The sequence below is a fragment of the Vigna radiata genome, unplaced genomic scaffold (assembly GCF_000741045.1).
Source record: "Vigna radiata var. radiata cultivar VC1973A unplaced genomic scaffold, Vradiata_ver6 scaffold_354, whole genome shotgun sequence".
NCBI lineage: Eukaryota > Viridiplantae > Streptophyta > Magnoliopsida > Fabales > Fabaceae > Vigna > Vigna radiata.
In genome coordinates, this window is record NW_014542191.1 from 29,796 (window position 1) to 47,734 (window position 17,939).

At 33.1% G+C, this 17,939-nt stretch overlaps 1 protein-coding gene across 2 annotated transcripts; it reads left to right on the top strand.

The window, feature by feature from the left end:
• The first annotated feature begins 3,025 nt into the window (after positions 1–3,025).
• Positions 3,026–10,041, top strand: LOC106779226 (DEAD-box ATP-dependent RNA helicase 1-like). Of its 2 annotated transcripts, XR_002666344.1 has the most exons (9): positions 3,026–3,296; positions 3,400–3,889; positions 4,134–4,297; positions 5,210–5,381; positions 5,608–5,795; positions 6,086–6,170; positions 6,236–6,290; positions 7,186–7,291; positions 9,853–9,889. XR_002666344.1 is itself a non-coding variant. In XM_014667297.2 (8 exons), exons 1-8 carry the CDS (start codon positions 3,184–3,186, stop codon positions 9,918–9,920), a joined length of 1,506 nt encoding a protein of 501 aa, XP_014522783.1. In that variant the 5' UTR covers positions 3,028–3,183; the 3' UTR covers positions 9,921–10,041. The 2 variants fall into 2 exon arrangements, 1 of the variants encoding a protein (XP_014522783.1); XM_014667297.2 differs by having other exon boundaries at positions 3,028–3,296; positions 6,086–6,290; positions 9,853–10,041.
• The last annotated feature ends 7,898 nt before the right edge of the window (positions 10,042–17,939 follow it).

The following is a 17,939-nucleotide window of genomic DNA, read 5'->3' on the forward strand; positions in this document are numbered from 1 at the left end:
GGATAATTAAATGTAATAAATGTATATGATATTTTAGCTTATTTAGTGGGCTAAAAATCAGCTTTAAGATTGTAATTATTTGTATATATATAAAAGTTCTCCAGCAAGAGGGAACATAATTTTCTGGCTCAATCTTCTCTAAATTTAACAGGACTGTGTTGCAGCTTTCCATTTTTTCTCTTCTGACCAACACAAAGATGTTCTGAACAGAAGATAATAATTTCTTGTTGTCGTGTTCTGTTATGTATGCCATCATTTAATCAGTTTTCCATTGATTTTTTTAAGTTGTTATTGATCTGTTATGATGTTCGTCTAGTTTGTTTGGCTTATCTGCTGACTGGATATTCAGTTTTGATTACTCTTTTGTCTTGCCAATTCGTTTGATGCAATCAAATTCTAATGAATACCCTTCAGATTTATTTGACAAGTCCATGGTTTCCTTTGTTGAAACGGAACCAAGTTCATTTTTTCTCCATTATACAGAAAAAATGGGAAGAAGAACATATATGCCTGATCATACATATTTTCTTTGCCGGTTTCCAAACTACTCAACTGATGTAGGAAAAATCCATTCATTATTATTGTTTTTTTTCTGGGGAATTCATTATAACATTGTAGTACTTCTATCCTTTTTTTCTTTATTATTATAATTTAGTAACAATTGCTGGGCATTTAAACATGTTCTCAAATATGATTCTGCATAAGAATGGCTTCTCTAGGTGCTTTATGTGATTATTTAATTGAATATTAGCCACAGTTCAGGGATGTTGTTGGAGGTCAGACACCTACTGTTGAACTGCTTTTATTTATGATTGGTAGTGAATATATCTTCCTTGAGTGATCCATGATTGGGGTTTCAACAAGTTTTAAGCTTCCTGTTGAGAGCTTAACATAACTTTTCTCCTTTATTCGAGCTTGGGTCTAGCTTATGAGACCATAGGTGGAGTGAAGATGGATCTGTGACCACTGAAGGAAGGACAAGATAAGGAATGATTGTATACGAAGAGATATTAGCATAACTTATTGAGGAAGAGAAGATAGAAATTCGGTTTGAAATGATTGAACTCTAAAACTTGTTATTGTTTGAAATTCAACATTTGTTTGCATGGAATGTTTGCATTCTTACGAGAGTATGTATACTGAATAAATAAAATAAGAAAATAAAATAAGTTTCTCTCCCAACATAAAATTAGATATATGCATATTTATGCTTTTGGGGTACTTTAAATCATTTACCTTATCCAAATATCGAAGCTAATTTAGAGAAAGATTAGTGATGCAATTGGTTATATGGAACCGGTTTGCCTGAGATATTATGATATCATTATAGCTTTATAGTTTGCTATTTGAAAAGTTAGTGATGCAAAAGCATCTTTGGTAGGAGTTGCTCAGGGGTTTTTAACCTTAAGAACTTACATATAATAATTTCTTATATGAACAAGTGTTTTTAACAGTACTTAAGAATTGTAAAATAACTGTAGAACCTTTTTGAAGTTTTCAAAAGATTGTACTGTTGGATATGTTCTGAGAAAATCAGAAGCACATAACTCATGTATCCACATATATATGTACCTTGGCAACTGGTTTTTATATATGTGGTGGCTCTCATTGATGTTGGAGTCTTTAAACCTTTAGTCTGTGTTTAATTTTTTTGGAAGTGAGGTTGGCTCTCATTGATGCTTTGATGTGTTGTGAATAGTCATAAGGGTAATGAATCGCAATTCAAAGCCATGATAGTAATGTTGTAGAATTTTTTTTTTTTTTCTAAGAATTATTGTGACCCAGTTTTTGTATGAAACAAGATAAACTCTATGACCCAGTTTTCCTTTTAATCTGAACCAATTAGGCTGGAAACCACTACATATATCCACTGTCAACTTGTCATTTTATTTTATTTTCCCTTTTCCTTTTCTGTTTCTTTTTCTACCACTTTTTTCTTTCTCTTAAAATAATCTTATCTTAATTAACATCAACTACTTTATAATCTCATATAGTATTTAGTAGTTTTCGATTCAAAGCAAGGAACCAAGAGTGTTTCTCCTGATCTTTCTGGTTCTCAATTTAGATTTTTTAGATTATGCTTTAGTGGCTTCTATTTGCCAATTCGCTGCAGGGTGTGGTAAAAAACTATGATTAATAATAAGCAAGAACAGTGACAAGGTAAGTGAGAAAAAAAAAATCTGGATATGCTTTTTATTCTACATATATGATGTTTTTTGTTTCAGCATTTTATCATAAACATAACCTTCAATTGCTATATGTTTCTCTGCAGAGGCATTTCTATTATGTAGTTTAAGTTGAGTTTGGGTTTCTTGTTATAGAATTGACTATCTTTTGTTTTTATTTTTATTATTATATTTTTTTTATGATAAAAAGGTAAGTTCATGAATTAGTCTTCATTCATAAGATTTTAGAGATATTTAGTCCTCCGGACTTTTTTAATGATTTTTTTTTTGGTTCTATGGGTTTTTTTTATCCCAATCGACTGTTTGACAGTTCTAATGATGTTGTCATTGAACCATCCATGTTGCCAACCAATAGAAACAAGGCCATATAACCTTGCACCACTAAATAACACCTGTGATGTCCATTGGCACAGAGACCATTACGAGCAGTTGTGCCTCCTCCATCAGACAACTCATTTGCGCCATTGGTTGAGAAATGTAAAAAATATGGAAGAGCAATGTCTAGAGGAGGAGATAAATTCTTGGAGAAGGTTGACAAATCTTATAATGGGAGTCCAAATATTTCACTTTTTCTATTGAAAAAAAATCCACGTCTCCTTAATATATTTAATCACTGTTATTTTTAATATCGTTAAGTTAATTTAAAATTTAACTACAAGAGTCGCATTGTTTCAAATTTTCAAAAAAACTAATTGATAAAAAACTGTTGAATCCATTTAAAACTAAAAAAAAAAATGACCTCTGAATTATTAAACCTAATTAATAAGTATAATAACATATTTTTATGAATTGAAGAAAATAAAAATTTAAATGAAGGGTTAAATTGCTCTTCACTAAAACACGAGCTGCCGCCTCCCGGCACAGAACTATAATTTGATGATGGTTAAATCATGGGACCTGAATCATGCTTCCTTACTAATTTTCAGTTTTAACTACCTACCCCTCCGTCGACCCCTGCGTTACGTTACAACGAAAGGGTTTAGGGTTTTTGGAAGCAATGGACGAAGAAAACCAACGAAGTGTGCCGGTTCTGCCATGGATGCGCCACCCCGTCGACGTCACTCGCTGTGAACAACTCTCCCTCCGCAGAGTTCCTTTTCTGGACCGCAGGTACTTCCTCTGACAATCCATTGATTTTGATTTCACTTTGCATTACTCACGCCATCCATCCATCTTTCGAATTAATTCCACTCACAATTTTCAATTTCACCAGATTAAAGTCGGCGCTAGAGAACATGGAAATCTCGAAGCTGTTCCCGGTTCAAGTCGCGCTTTGGCAAGAAACTATTGGACCAGGTAACTTTGAGCGAGACCTTTGTATAAACTCGCCCACAGGAAGTGGCAAAACCTTGGCCTATGCTCTTCCCATCGTGCAAAAGTTGTTGCCTACTTCCACTGTCAAGTGCCTTCGTGCTTTGGTTGTGGTTCCCACCCGCGACCTTGCCTTGCAGGTTAAACAGGTTTTCGATGCTATTGCATTGCCATTAGGCCTGCGCGTGGGATTGGCTGTTGGTCAATCTTCGGTTGCTGATGAGATATCTAGTCTCGTTTACCTACCGGGGGAAGAGGAGGGTGTAGATCCTGGGTTTTTGTCTCCGTTCTGGTTTCAAAGTAAGGTGGACATATTGGTGGCAACCCCCGGAAGGCTTGTGGACCATGTCAACTTGTCTAGGGGTTTCACATTGAAGCATCTTCATTATCTTGTGAGTAGTAAAATTAGTTACTTGACACTCNTTAATGGAATGNTTATTGTANCATATCTTTCGTATAAGAAAGAATGTGGTAACNNNATTGACTTTCACGGGTACTGCTCGGCNTGATGTTTAATTTATAGGAAAAATGNATATCTTCTTGTGTGGAAATTCAACTCAATGGANACCAATTTTGGCCNTTAANCTTTTTGCTTTTCTTCTTTTGTATGTGTGTTGACAAGTTAAATGGTATCAGGTGGTTGATGAAGCTGATCGGTTGCTCCGGGAGGACTACCAGTCCTGGTTGCCCACTGTACTTAAATCGACCCAATCTAGCAACAATGATGATGGTGGTAGTGGTGGTGGTGATGATGTTTTCCAATTGGGGTTCCCTTATTCTCCCTGGAGCAGAAGAACATGGTGGGTTTAAAATTCATTTGAATCTCCCTTGAAATGTTCATATCAATGAAAAATGGAAAACATTGTGTGTTGCCTAGTGGATATAGTTGGTTAAATGTGCAACTGTTGCTCTTTCATTGTCTAAGTTCTGATAGTTCTAGTAACAATGTTAATTTGAATAAACTTAAAGAATATATTAAGTAAGGATGGTTTTATTCTTCTACTAGATGTAGCTGTACTTTTTTGGTTTCTTATCCATATTAATATAGTAGCATTCAAAAGTTTGTTGTTTTACTTAAATGATGGAATTAAAAATAGCATTTAACTGTTGGTTAGCTTTTTCAAATGATGAAATTTAAAATTTGATAAATGAATGTAAATAAGACAATGATGATAGTTACTCAGTCACCTATTGTTAGTTCATAGATGTTTTGTGTATACATGTGGTTGGCTGTTCTATTCCAGATAGCTGAATGTAGACAGATGGAAACGATAGACAACAGTGCATCGAGTCTCTGAAGTCTCTCTATCTCTCCTCTAGATTCTGTTATTCCCTATTCCCCTTTCCTCACCCAGTCTTTCTGTATCTTTCACCTTTCCCACCTAAATTTCATATCAAAATATTCAGAAAATAACTCAATAATAATATGTATAGTTTTTTTAACTATAAAGTTTTATACTTTGTATTGTTGCATTAATAGTCTTAATAGTCACCAACACTTTCAATTTTTAAAAAATTATTGGGAAGACTAATAGTGTAATTTTCATTATTTGATTTTTAAATTCAACATTTTTACTGTGTTAATAGTCTAACTATAGTATTAAAACTTAAATTGATCTTTAGTTGTTGTTTTTATAGTTCCTATTGTCTTTGTTATCTTTTCATTTAATAGAAAAATGAATGCTCATCTTGACTAATTTTTTCTGTTGTAGTGGAGTTGAGAGGGGGTCTAAGCCTCACTCTAGGCTGGCAAAGGTGGTTTTGTCTGCGACATTAACTCGAGATCCAGGAAGGCTTGTTCAGCTTAATTTACATCACCCTTTGTTCCTCAGTGCTGGCAAAATGCGGTATAGGCTCCCAGAAAATTTGGAATCATTCAAACTGGTATGACATTTCATAGGAGCTATTGTTTTTTTTTTTTTTTTTTTTTTTTTTTTTTTTTTTTAAATTTCTAAAGGGTGTGATTGGGATCATTTTGAGCCTTTGTCACCATAAATTTGGCATGTATTACAGCTAGCTAGTTACTAGATTTAATTTTTCATGAATTTAAAATTTTGTTGGTTATAATGAAAAAGCTCCCTTTGTACTTTTATATTTTGATGTATTGCAGATCTGTGAAAGAAAGGTCAAACCCCTGTACTTGGTTGCCCTTTTGAAATCCCTAGGAGAAGAAAAATGCATAGTTTTTACAAGATCTGTGGACTCAACACATCGTTTATGCAAATTGATGAATTGTTTTGAAGATCTGCAAATTGACATCAAGGAGTATTCTGGTCGTCAACATCAACGTGTAAGAAGGTAAGTTTTGATTAACTCGCTCTAAACATTTAGTTGATGTGTTAACTTTGAGCTAAATTCTCTCCTTGTAGACTCGACATTATGCAAAACTTGTTCTGAAAGACCTTTTCATCTTTGGACGAGCAGTGTGTTTATAGTTTTGACTATAGATTAGCTCATTTTGTTTGAAACAACATATATTAAAAGGCTTACTAAAGAGTACTTTTGAAATAGAAATAATAGCGATATATCCCAAATTTATTGAAAACTATACAGGCCCAGTGTTGACAAAAAATGTTTCTTCTCTACAGCAAGACACTGAATGAGTTTAGAAAAGGGCAGTTTCAAGTGCTTGTATCTTCTGATGCAATGACTCGTGGAATGGATGTAGAAGGGGTAAGAAATGTTATTAATTATGACATGCCCAAATACATAAAGACTTATGTTCATCGAGCTGGCAGGACTGCAAGAGCTGGCCAGAATGGGCGTTGCTTTACATTGATGTCAAATGATGAGGTATAAAGTTCTCTTGTCTCATTCATGGTCGTTTCTTGTGCTAGATGGAGTATGACATTTGAGCCATGAAAGAGGCTAAGTTTACGACTTCATAATGACTACTAACTAGATTCAACAATTACTTTCTTTTCCCAGTAGGTTTTTTTACTCACTAAGCAACCAAGTTGATTTCTAATATAGATTAGGTGATTAGTTCAGTAGCTTATGCTCGGTACTATATTCATGATATATACCTATATATTTTAAATAGTTTTTCTTTTTACTAATAAATTCAACAATTTCTTTCTTTTTTTAGTAACTTTTTGTACTCAGTAATCAACTAAGCTGATCACATTTAGATTAGGTGAGTGACTTATGCTTGGTGCTATGCACATGGATAATATATATATATATATATATATATATATATATATATATATATATATATATATATATATATATATATTAATGCTGTTTTTCTCAAAGATGCAGAATTACATTCCTGAGAATTGAATTTTTATCCTAGTTCAATGGCATGATGCGTTTCAAGTAGCCAAACTCACTTAGTGGATTACGACTGTTGTTACCATTGGGTGCTTCATTGATGTTTTCTTTCTCCTGTGTTGTTTGTTTCTTGTAAATGAATTAAGAAAGATCTCTTAACTGGTTGGCTCTTTGTATTCTTCTCTATCTTTTTGGATCTCTTTTAACAAAAAGATTGAACTTAATTTGTTTTGGCTTGAATTATCAAAAGGATACTAGCACTTGCTGCTTTGGCTTGAATAAATAATTATCATTCTTTGTATAAGTTTATGTTGGCACTCTTTCATCCCTATGACAGTAATATAATTTGTCACTACTAGAGTCTGAATATTGTTTTCCTAAATCATTCTTGTCAACACTTGTCTTATTCCAGGTTGGACGGTTTAAGAGGTTGATGAAAAAGGCTGAGGCTAGTGCTTGTCTCGAGCATACTCTTCCTTCCCATTTGATTGAAGAACTTCATAGTACCTACCAATCAGGTAAATATTTTAAATTCGACTTTTGGTGTGTAATGCACAAGCACCTTTCTCAACCATTGCCATGGGTGGATAGGCATTGACATTGTTATAGCTTCATGTGCGATGACGAATATGCATACATGGGATAAAGGGACAAAAAGGAAGACACAGTATTTGTGAAAACTTCTATTTTTAATTGAGTCACCATTGCAATAAAAAAGAAAGATATACAGCCTAGAATTATTGCAGCTCATCAAAAGGATAAGATAGGAATCCAAGAGACAAAAATGACAGTCTAATGCAGCTCACTAAAAACATAACAAAAGAAAGTCCTAGACTATTTTGGAAGCTTGGATTTGATCTTGGGCCCATTGATCGTCTATGGGCTGATTGTGTAACTTGGTTTTTTTTTTTTGTTATATCCCTTACAAGCTAGAGATAAGAAGATATCAGCCAGCTCTAGCTTGGATAAATTTGATGTAAATGGTTTAGCTTTAGAAGGGGGATTTTGAATAGAGCTCATCTAACAGTTTTTCAAACAAGTTTACAAAGACTTTCGTAAACATCGTAAAGATAACAAAGAGTTGAAAACCCTTTGTAATAGAAAGAGTCAACGAAACGTTTTGGTTCCCCCCTAACTTGGACTACATTTAGTTTTCCTTTGCCAACTTCAAGGTGTTCCCCTCTTGACTTACAATTAGTACACTAAGACAAACATTAATACACTTTAGATTTAGAGCAGAGTTTTCATTATCTTACAATGAGAAACTCCTAACTTACAATGAGTGCCCCAAGTCACTATTGACTTACAATGAGTACACCATGCCGCACTTGACTATCATCTAATCTACGCTTAAGATTCAACACCGAGTACACAATGCCCCTTCAGGCAGAGTACACAACCTCTCTAGATTATATAACAAAAATTGTTTTGAATACAAGTTTCACTCTCAACAAAGGTTATAAAATGATAACTCTCCTTGCTTTTAGAGTCTAAAATTCGCAACTATGAAGGATTTACAAAGAACACTCTCACTTTAGAAGACGAACCTTTACAAAAGCACTTAGAAGCTATAAATATGAATCACATAAGGCATGTATAGATTGTTTCACATTTGTTTTCCGTAATGTTTAGCAACTTCAACAACACTCAAAGTTCTCAGCAACTTTGGTTTGCATTGGGTTTCTTCTATTTATTAGCATCACAAAAAGATCTATTGGCACTAAGCTTTTTCTTTGTCCTTTGTATCAAAGTCTTCTCTAAATGAACTTAACATATTGACAACTTTTATTATTGAACGTTTTGTTTGGTGAAGGACAAACTTTTTCTTTGTAGCTAGTTCTGGGTTAAGCTTCGAGAGAGAGAAAGTAGAGACATGTTGAACGAGAACAAATTTTATTGAAACTCAACTAATGACAAAGATCTGTACATGAAAGTATTTATGCAGCTGTCTACTATGGTCAACTAGTAACTATAGTTGACCATTGGCCATAGTATAGTAAACCCCCCTAACTACTAGATACCACTCAACTATTACTGTGTACACTAACTTTCTGCTATACTGTCAACACCAAAATGAGTATGCAAGTTTAGGATAGGGTTTTGATTGTTATAATATAGAATGCTGGATGAGAAGTGATAAGAAGATTTTGAGAAATCGTAATATTGATATGGGATAATAGAAAATATCGACAACCCCAAAATGTTGTGAAAGAATCGAAAGCCATGATGGGTTATTGGAAAGTATTGTGGACAAAAGAAAAATACAATATATAGAGATAGATAGGTGGGTAGATCATTACAAAATTAAAAATAAAATCGAGGGAAAAAACCACCAAATTCATGTTTTAAAATACCGACAAAATATAAGGCACGTTTTAAAATTTGAGTGATCCAATGGGCTGTTTTTCTGACGTGTCTGTGTAGTCTTCATGATAACAAAATACCATGTTATTGTATTTTAATTTAACTAATTAATTGATTCCCTGCTATTAACCATCTGATATGATTTTTGATACCCAGAAAAGGAATGAATATATAATATTACACTTGTCCCTTCATAAGATTTATAAAATATGATAATTTTGTTGCGCATGGACCTGGGACTAGCTTAATGCATGATTTCTTTTATATTTTTGCTATTCAAAATTTACTTGGATGTTTCTTAGTCAGGGTCACGATTCCATTATGCATAGTCAGCAGCTCCGCAGCTATTTCCTACACTAAAATATATTTCTTGCTGTACCTCAAATATTCTCAGTTTGTCCTTTTGTTTTTTTCAGTAGTCCGAAAATAAAAACAATGACTTTTGGATTATATAGTCTGGAAGTAAAAAATAACTTATTTTATATGGGTGTGAAAAAAAAACATGGAGGTGCAGAAAGAAACTGTTTTATGCGTTGCAACATAGGCCTTGGGTGAACCCAAACATTTCTTAATAACCTTTTTCTTTATGCTATTTTTTATTTACAATACTTTTTTCACTTAAATGTGTTGGATGTAGATTACAAATTCTGGTTTAACTTAATTCGATGTCAAACCAGAAATGTGTTAAGTCTCTGACATGTTTCATTGTTGGCAGCACTATCAAAATTAAAGGAGATAATATTGGAGAGTCGCAGGAAGCCCAAGGATAAGTCCTGTCAATAGATCAGAAAGAGAGAAAAGAGAAAAAGTATTTCACGGGAATGGCTGCCAATGATTTATATAGATAGTGAAGTTAATTTATTTTATTACTTTACTAGATTTAATATATTTTAAGATTCTTGTATAATGATATTTATTAGTTTTATTTAACATATCATTGTTTATTATAATGTTACTATTTTCATTTATAATAATAATAATAATAATAATAATAATAATATAATAATAATAATAATAATAATAATAATAATAATAATAATAATAATAATAATGTATTCTACTGGTTGAATGACAATTCCAAATACTCTAGACATTAAAGTGACATGTGATTCTTAATATAGTTTTTTCAGGATAGTAATGAATGTATTGGATTTGCTCGAACTCGTAATCACTCGTTAAACAACATCAATTTATATATATTAAATAAATAAATTTTAGGGTTAAATATATTTTTAGTCTTTATAATTTGAGGTGATTTTGAGTTTAGTTCATCTTTTAAAGTAAGGTACAATTTAGTTTTCCAATTTTAGGAAACTTTGATTTTAGTCTTCCAAAACTAGTTCTGTTAAAAATCGGTTGATGTCTAACAGAAAACTAACACTACTTTTTTCTCTCACCTTTTCTCTTTCTCTCTCTTTTGTTTTTCTTTCATCTTCTAGCCCAACCTAGAAACCTTTCCCACCTAGAAACTTTGACTGCAGAGACTGGTAGAAGGAGGTGGTGTGGTGGCTAGTTCGAAGACACGGTGATGTGTAGCAGAGACAAACTTTTCTCTCTCCTTTATCTTTCTTCCATCTTCCATCCAACCTCCTAAACCTATGCAAAAACATGAATAGAAATATAATTCTACTTATCCCATCACTTAAGAGATAAAGTTAAAGTCTGCACCACAAATAACTTACTGATTTTATTTGCTATCAATATTAGACATTCAATTTTTATCACCACTCATTTATGGATTATTAAGAGTAAAGTAGTAAAACAAAAAGTGAACTTTCTACAATTTTTTTGGACAGATATGACGAGCAGAATTTACCAGCAGTGGACATTTTTGTATGCACTGCTGATCCAAAACTGGAGCCTCCATGCATAGTGATGAAAACAGTATTATCAATAATGGCATACAATTATCCAGCAAATAAATTGAACTCATATCTCTCTGACGATGGAGGCTCTGAGCTAACATTCTATGCTCTCCTAAAGGCTTCCATTTTCCCCAAACATTGGTTACCCTTTTGTAAAAGATTCAATGTTGAGCCTAGGTCGCCAGACGTCTACTTTGCTCAACTCCAAAATTCAAGCAATAGCGCTGAGTATCAGAAAGCATATTTATATGTCAAGGTAACCAAGTATTTTTTTTTTTATTATTAAGCACGTTGAACGAATTTACCTATGTATAATTATATATGTTTATGTCAGAAATTGTATAAGGAAATGAAAAGTGAGATTGAATCCGCCGCAACAAAGGAAGAGTTCCACAAAATGTGAAGAATGAGCACAAGGGATTCTCAGAATAGAACCCAAAAACGACAAAGCAGAACCACCAGTCTATTGTGCATGTATGAACATTTTTAATTTTCCGAGAAAACACGAAGAACATTTTAGTTTTTCTACGTAGTTAATATCTGTTTATGATTATGTTAGATTATAGTGGATGGAAGAGATAGAAATAGTGTAGATGAAGATGAATTTGAACTTCCAACAGTAGTATACATGGCACGAGAGAAACGACCCAACCATCCTCATCACTTCAAAGCTGGTGCTGTTAATGCACTGGTGAGTGATTAAATCACTAACTATATGTTTTATAAAAATCATCAAATATACATTTTTTAAACTTTTTGCATTCAGTGTGTGCTAATTAAATTTGTAATGTCTTAAACTTATTAACTCTTTATCTAATAATAAAATGCTTACAATTGTGCAGATAAGAGTATCATCCGAAATAAGCAATGCTCCTTTCATCCTCAACTTGGACTGTGACATGTACTCCAATAATGCAGATACAATTCAAGAAATACTATGTTTTTCCTCGACGAAACAAAAGGACAAGATATAGCATATGTACAATTTCCCCAAAGCTTTGCAGAGGTTTAGGAGGTTGGGTGGAAGATGGAAGAAACATGAAGGAGAGAGAAAGGTTTGCCTCTGCTGTGCACCAGCATCTCTTCGAACCAGCCACTGCGCCACCTCCTTCTACCACTCTCTGCAATCAAGGTTTCTAGGTGGGGAAGGTTTCTAGGTTGGGCTAGAAGATGGAAGAAAGACAAAGGAGAGAGAAGGAGAAAAGGTGAGAAAAAAAGTGGTGTTAGTTTTCCGTTAGACACATCAGTAGATTTTTAATAGAGTTAGTGTTGGAGGATTCAAACCAAAGTTTTCTAAAGTTGAAGGACTAAATTGTACTTTACTTTGAAAGAGGGACTAAACCCAAAATCGCCCCAAAGTATAGGGATTAAAAACATATTTAACTCTAAATTTTATGCAAAACATAATATATATTTAAACACTTATTAATTACGATTTTGGTCCGTAGAACTAGTGATGAATCCCAACCCGTTTTAAAATGGTTTTCCTTCAAAATGTGCAAGCGAATTTTTAAATTGGATGAAACAAGAATTAATAAACTTATAGAAAATAGTTAAAGGATCCATTTGAAAAATGAAAAACCGGAATTAATCTTTATTGCCTTTTTTAGTTTTTAATTATATATTCCTTATAATACCATTTGAGGGAAACATTAAATCAAATTTGATAGAAATAAAAGATAATTGATAAAGGTGAGCATTTCAGTTAAGATGACCAATAAATCTTTTTCGTGGATATGTTTAAATTTTGATGAAAATTTTTTACTTTGAGAAGATAAAAGTCGGAACATGGAATTTTAAAGAATCACAACGAATAGTGAGCGAACTTAAAACTTTTTATTTAATAAAAAGTCTTTTAATTATATATGATTTCTTGTTATAGGATTTTCTGGTTGGGCAAAGATCCAAGGTGGTTTTAATCTTTATGGTTAAGAAGATATTCTTAATACTATTCTTGGACGACCTAAACACCTTGGATGTGCTTGTACCTTTGGATACAGTGTGGGAATTCGAAGTTACTTTGGCGTCTCATCGCAACATTAATCTTATTCATCTTTTAATCCTCCTTTGGAAAAGTCTTGAAGAAGATGAAAGTTGAATTTGCAGAGTAGTTACGGTAGATGAGAAAAGAATGGGAGTAGATTAGACAAGAGTGGCAAGAGATGATGAAAACATTTGACAAGCATCTAGAGAGCTTAGTACTCTCGCGAAAGGTCCCTGCTATGGTACAACTTGACTTTTTTCCCAATCTCCAAGCCAAGTACTAATGGGAGTTGTTCAACTGCAATTGAAACAGGGTTTGACATTGGCTTTGGTTGCCAATGTGAGTTGTAAACATTGGTTGATAATGTATCTCCCTCCTAATTGGTGGCTCACGGGAAGTGCTTTGAAGGTTCCACAATGTTACATGGTGAGTGTCTCCCATCTCATTTGGTAAAGGTTATGGTGGAGACTGTATTGGCTATTGATGTTTTAGTTCCTATATTGACATCAAAGATTGGTATTGTATTAGAAACATTACAAACTTTCATCGCTTGACTGAAACATCTCATGAAATGACACCATAGATTGAATCGGTTACACCACACATTGAATTGATTTGTATCTCAGCTAATATTGTTACATATACAATATATAGTTGAAGTACCTGAAAAACACTAGATGGGGGGTTGAATAATGTTTATGGAAAATGTTTTTCACAACCTTTCTGATATAGCACGTTGTCAAGCGAGTGAGATATTCTTTTAAAGGCTTAGACGCTCAACTTAAAATATATGCTTTGTAAATGTAAAGCTCAACTGAAGGTTTTCTAAGAGGTTCGTATAGTAAACAGAAGAGAGAATAACACAAGAGATTTTATACTGGTTCGCTCCAACTGAGCTACGTTCAGTCTTCTCTACAAATTGTTCCACTATAATCTTCACACGATTACAAACGAATATTAGTACCACTCCTGGTACCCAACTACCTCGTCGAGATTTTCTTTGAGTATTCACAGCACTCTTGGTACTCAACACCTTGTCGAGATTTCCTTGAGTATTTGCACCACTCTTGGTAGTCAGCAACCTGCCGAGATTTCCTTGAGTATTCGCACCACTCCTGGTACTCAACAACCCGCCAAGATTTCCTTGAGTAGTCGCACCACTCTTGGTACTCAACAACCCACCAAGATTTTCTTGAGTATTCAAACCACTCCTGATACTAGACTATCATGCCTAGATTCCTTAACTAAAAAAAGTTTAGTTGTAAGTATTTTAATTCTCTTCAGAATTGCAATCAAAGATTGCTTACAAGCAGTTTAGATTAAATCTCTCCACGAGAGGGTATGAATACAATACAGTCTAAACATTTGCAGATGTTTCTCTCTTTGATCTTACTAAAGTAAGAGATTTGACGCTTAAAGCTTGTGAGTGTTACCAATAAGGAGTATTGGTAAAACCTGAAGATATGTTTTGATGATGCTGCAACTTATAGATTTTGGATGTAGTAGGAAAATATTTAAAAAGCAACTTGTAGATTTTGAATGTAGTAGGAAAATGTTAAACATTGTAATTTTTACTGGTATAATCGATTATGGTTAAGCTATAATCGATTATCACATGCTTTTGTACTAGAATAATCGATTATCATGAAGCAATAATCGATTATCACAAGTCATACTTGAATAATCGATTATCACTTCATATAATCGATTATCACTTTTTGAAAACTCTATAANGGACTTGAATAATCGATTATCACTTACAATAATCGATTATTCATGGCAGTTGGGAGCTGACCTTTGGCATTTTGTGTACTTGGCTATATATGAGGTTTTGGAGAACTCAGAACTTAAAGTTTTTGAACTGAGAAAGCTTATCAGAACACTGTGTGTCAGGGGAAGTTCTCATAAAGCTTTTGTTCATCGTTCCCTTGCTTGGTCTTGTGAAAGGAGAGGCTCGCGTATCGTGTGTCGATAGTCGGAGCAGACTCTCTTCAAGTTAGCAAGGTGCCCTTGCTTGGTCTTGTGAAAGGAGAGGCTCGCGTATCGTGTGTCGATAGTCGGAGCAGACTCTCTTCAAGTTAGCAAGGTGCTCTGCCTGGTCTTGTGAAAGGAGAAGCTCGCGAATCGTTGGTCGATTGCCGGAGCGGTTCTCAGAAGCTCGCGAATCGTTGGTCGATTGTCGGAGCAGTTCTCTTCAAGTTGGTAGAGTGGTTTTCTTCGTTTTATATTCTGTTCATTTGATTGTAGTTCGTAAAACTGTTTTTAGTGGAACTGTTAATCACTCTTTGTAGTGATTAACGACTGGACGTAGATTCTGTTGAATCGAACCAGTATAAAAATACTCGTGTGATTTTTCTATTCCTTACACTCATTTTATTTAACGCATATCAACTGTTTGATTAATTTTCTGAAAGAAAATTATTTTTGCTAAAAAGGGCCAATTTCGTTTTAACTGTGACTGAACACGCTTTCCGCTTTCTCTGTGTTTTAATTCCGCTGCGTTTTTACTCTTCGAAAATTACCCCTAACGATACCATCAGTGAGTATCTCTTTCTCTTTTCTCTTCTATTCTCTTTTCTCCAGCTCAGATATATTCTTTTCTTTGAGCAATTTTTCTCTCTTCTTCTCTATAGGATGGATATTACGTTATAAGCTTTGCACACTTGCTATCCTATATTCTATCCTCTTGGTTTTCTTTGTGAGAGATCTTCTATTTATAGGCTTGATGAATATTTGTCTGTTAGACAATGTTTGTAGTTCGTAGCCTAGATGCTTGTATTTTCTCTTCTTTTCACAACAATCATTGTGTAAGTCAACCGTGTCAGAGCGTGCATGATTTTTTAGTTCTTTGCTTGAAGTAGGTTGTACAATATTTTTAGACTTTGCTTCAAGAGAGGAAAATTCCATGATTATCTCTTTTGACTCTAATGTCCACATTTGATTTTCATCTGTAGCATTGTGGATGCGTGTATAATAGTTTGTCTGGAAAATTAGAGTAAATTGTGCATGCAATAGATATGACTTTTCTTATCACTTTTGTTGTTTTTGAACATTAGCATTTAATGTCATTTAATATTAGCTCAAAACAAAAAAGTTCTTTTTGATTTCCTATCGTTAGGTAACATTTTGCAATTAAGATCTTTTAATTTGAAGATACCAAATGTAAAGATACTTCATCATGAGATGACGTGTCTGTTTCGCTTGTGGCATCGTCTGGATGCAAGTAAACGCTTCTTTGTATGTGTACCTTGTAGGCATATAACATTTAGCTTTCTTAGGCTTTCTTATGTTTTCATTTTTCGAGAAAAGCCAAATACCTAGTTCATATATCTTAAGCATTGAACGTTTAACTTAGTTCTTTCTTAGGAACTTTTGGACAAGACATCGTTCAGTCAAGCGTTTGGTTGTTCTAGCCCAAGTGTTTTTCTATTTTTCTAGGACCTAAGTGTTTTCCTATGTTTTCTAAGTTTTGGGTTTAGGTTCTTGTTTTGTTTGTTTGAGTTTTTGGCTCTACGTTTTTATCCGAGGTTGCTTTCTGATCTTTTAACCCGTTTTAATGTTATTTGATTAAACTTCAAAACATGAGATTGTTTGTTCATATAGACGGTTTTGTCTTTAAATATAGTATCCTAACTAGTGTCGTGTTTGTTTTGTGTGTAGCAACATCAAATAGAGTTGTATGCATAAAAAAATTTGGAGGATGCAATAGCCATGTTGACGAAGGTAGCCATGAGGATAAAACTAGTGGTGATTCCTTGGCATGCCACTGTTTTTGGCAAAGCTAGCGAACTTCCATGGTTTATATATAAATCTGATTTGATGAAGACTTTAGTAGGCAATGAAGGAGTTAAACATATCTATTCTACAATTATCAATGATGTAAGTTAACTTTTAAAGTCATTTTTATTCCTTACTTCATTAGATATTTGATATGTGTTTATTATCAAATTTAGGTATTTGCATGGTTTGTGTTTGGAAGAGGGAAAGGATGACACATATGGGTTTATATATAGATAAACAAAAATGTACATCACTAATTCCATAATGTAAGGACATAAACAAGTTTACCTTGCTTTATATATAGGTAAGTAAATCTATCCTTATTTAATAACTTATAGTTTTGGCATGATATATGTTTTAACTAATTTTCAATTTAGTCATCATTGGTAATTATAGTTCTATTAGTATCAGTTCGTACTGTTTTATGGTTTTACTCCTTGCATTAGAAGCCTCTCCTTCACTTGAAAAGTATAGTAGATACATAAGTATATTTTGAGAAACCCCTACTTCCTACTACTACATTGACCTTTAATATACAATTGAATGTTTCCTAACATAAGAGCTACAGGTGTGGTTATTACATCATGCACTGGATGACAACTATTGTTCAAGTCAAGTATCTAAGTAATGTGAGATGTTATAACCCATTATATATTAACTTTAGTTTCAAATTCAATTAATATGTCCTAGTTTTAACTTCATTTCACTTTTACAGAAATTTAATGACGTTCGGTTGATTCATCAAAGAGCATTAGAATATGTTTAATAAACATGGACAAAATACTTTATTATCATATATAAAAATATAAGGTGTTAGAGTTAGACTTAAAGTTATTTGTTAGAACAGTTTCACTATTATTTATTAAAATATTGATGTACATAAAATTACTATTTTGTATAAAAACTTTGTGATCAATTTTAGGTAGATAAAATTGTAAACATCACGTTTAAAAAAACTATCATTTTAAACAACGGTTCTTACCAAGACCATTGTTATATATTAATTTATTATTATTATTATTATTTTCGACTGCTTTATAATGATGGTTATTGTTATTCTAAACCTTTTTCATTAATATTTTTATTCTAATTAAAATTTGATGACAATGTAGTATTGTTATTATATTAAATTTTTAATAATAATTAAATTTAATCGTCGTTAAATTTTCAGAT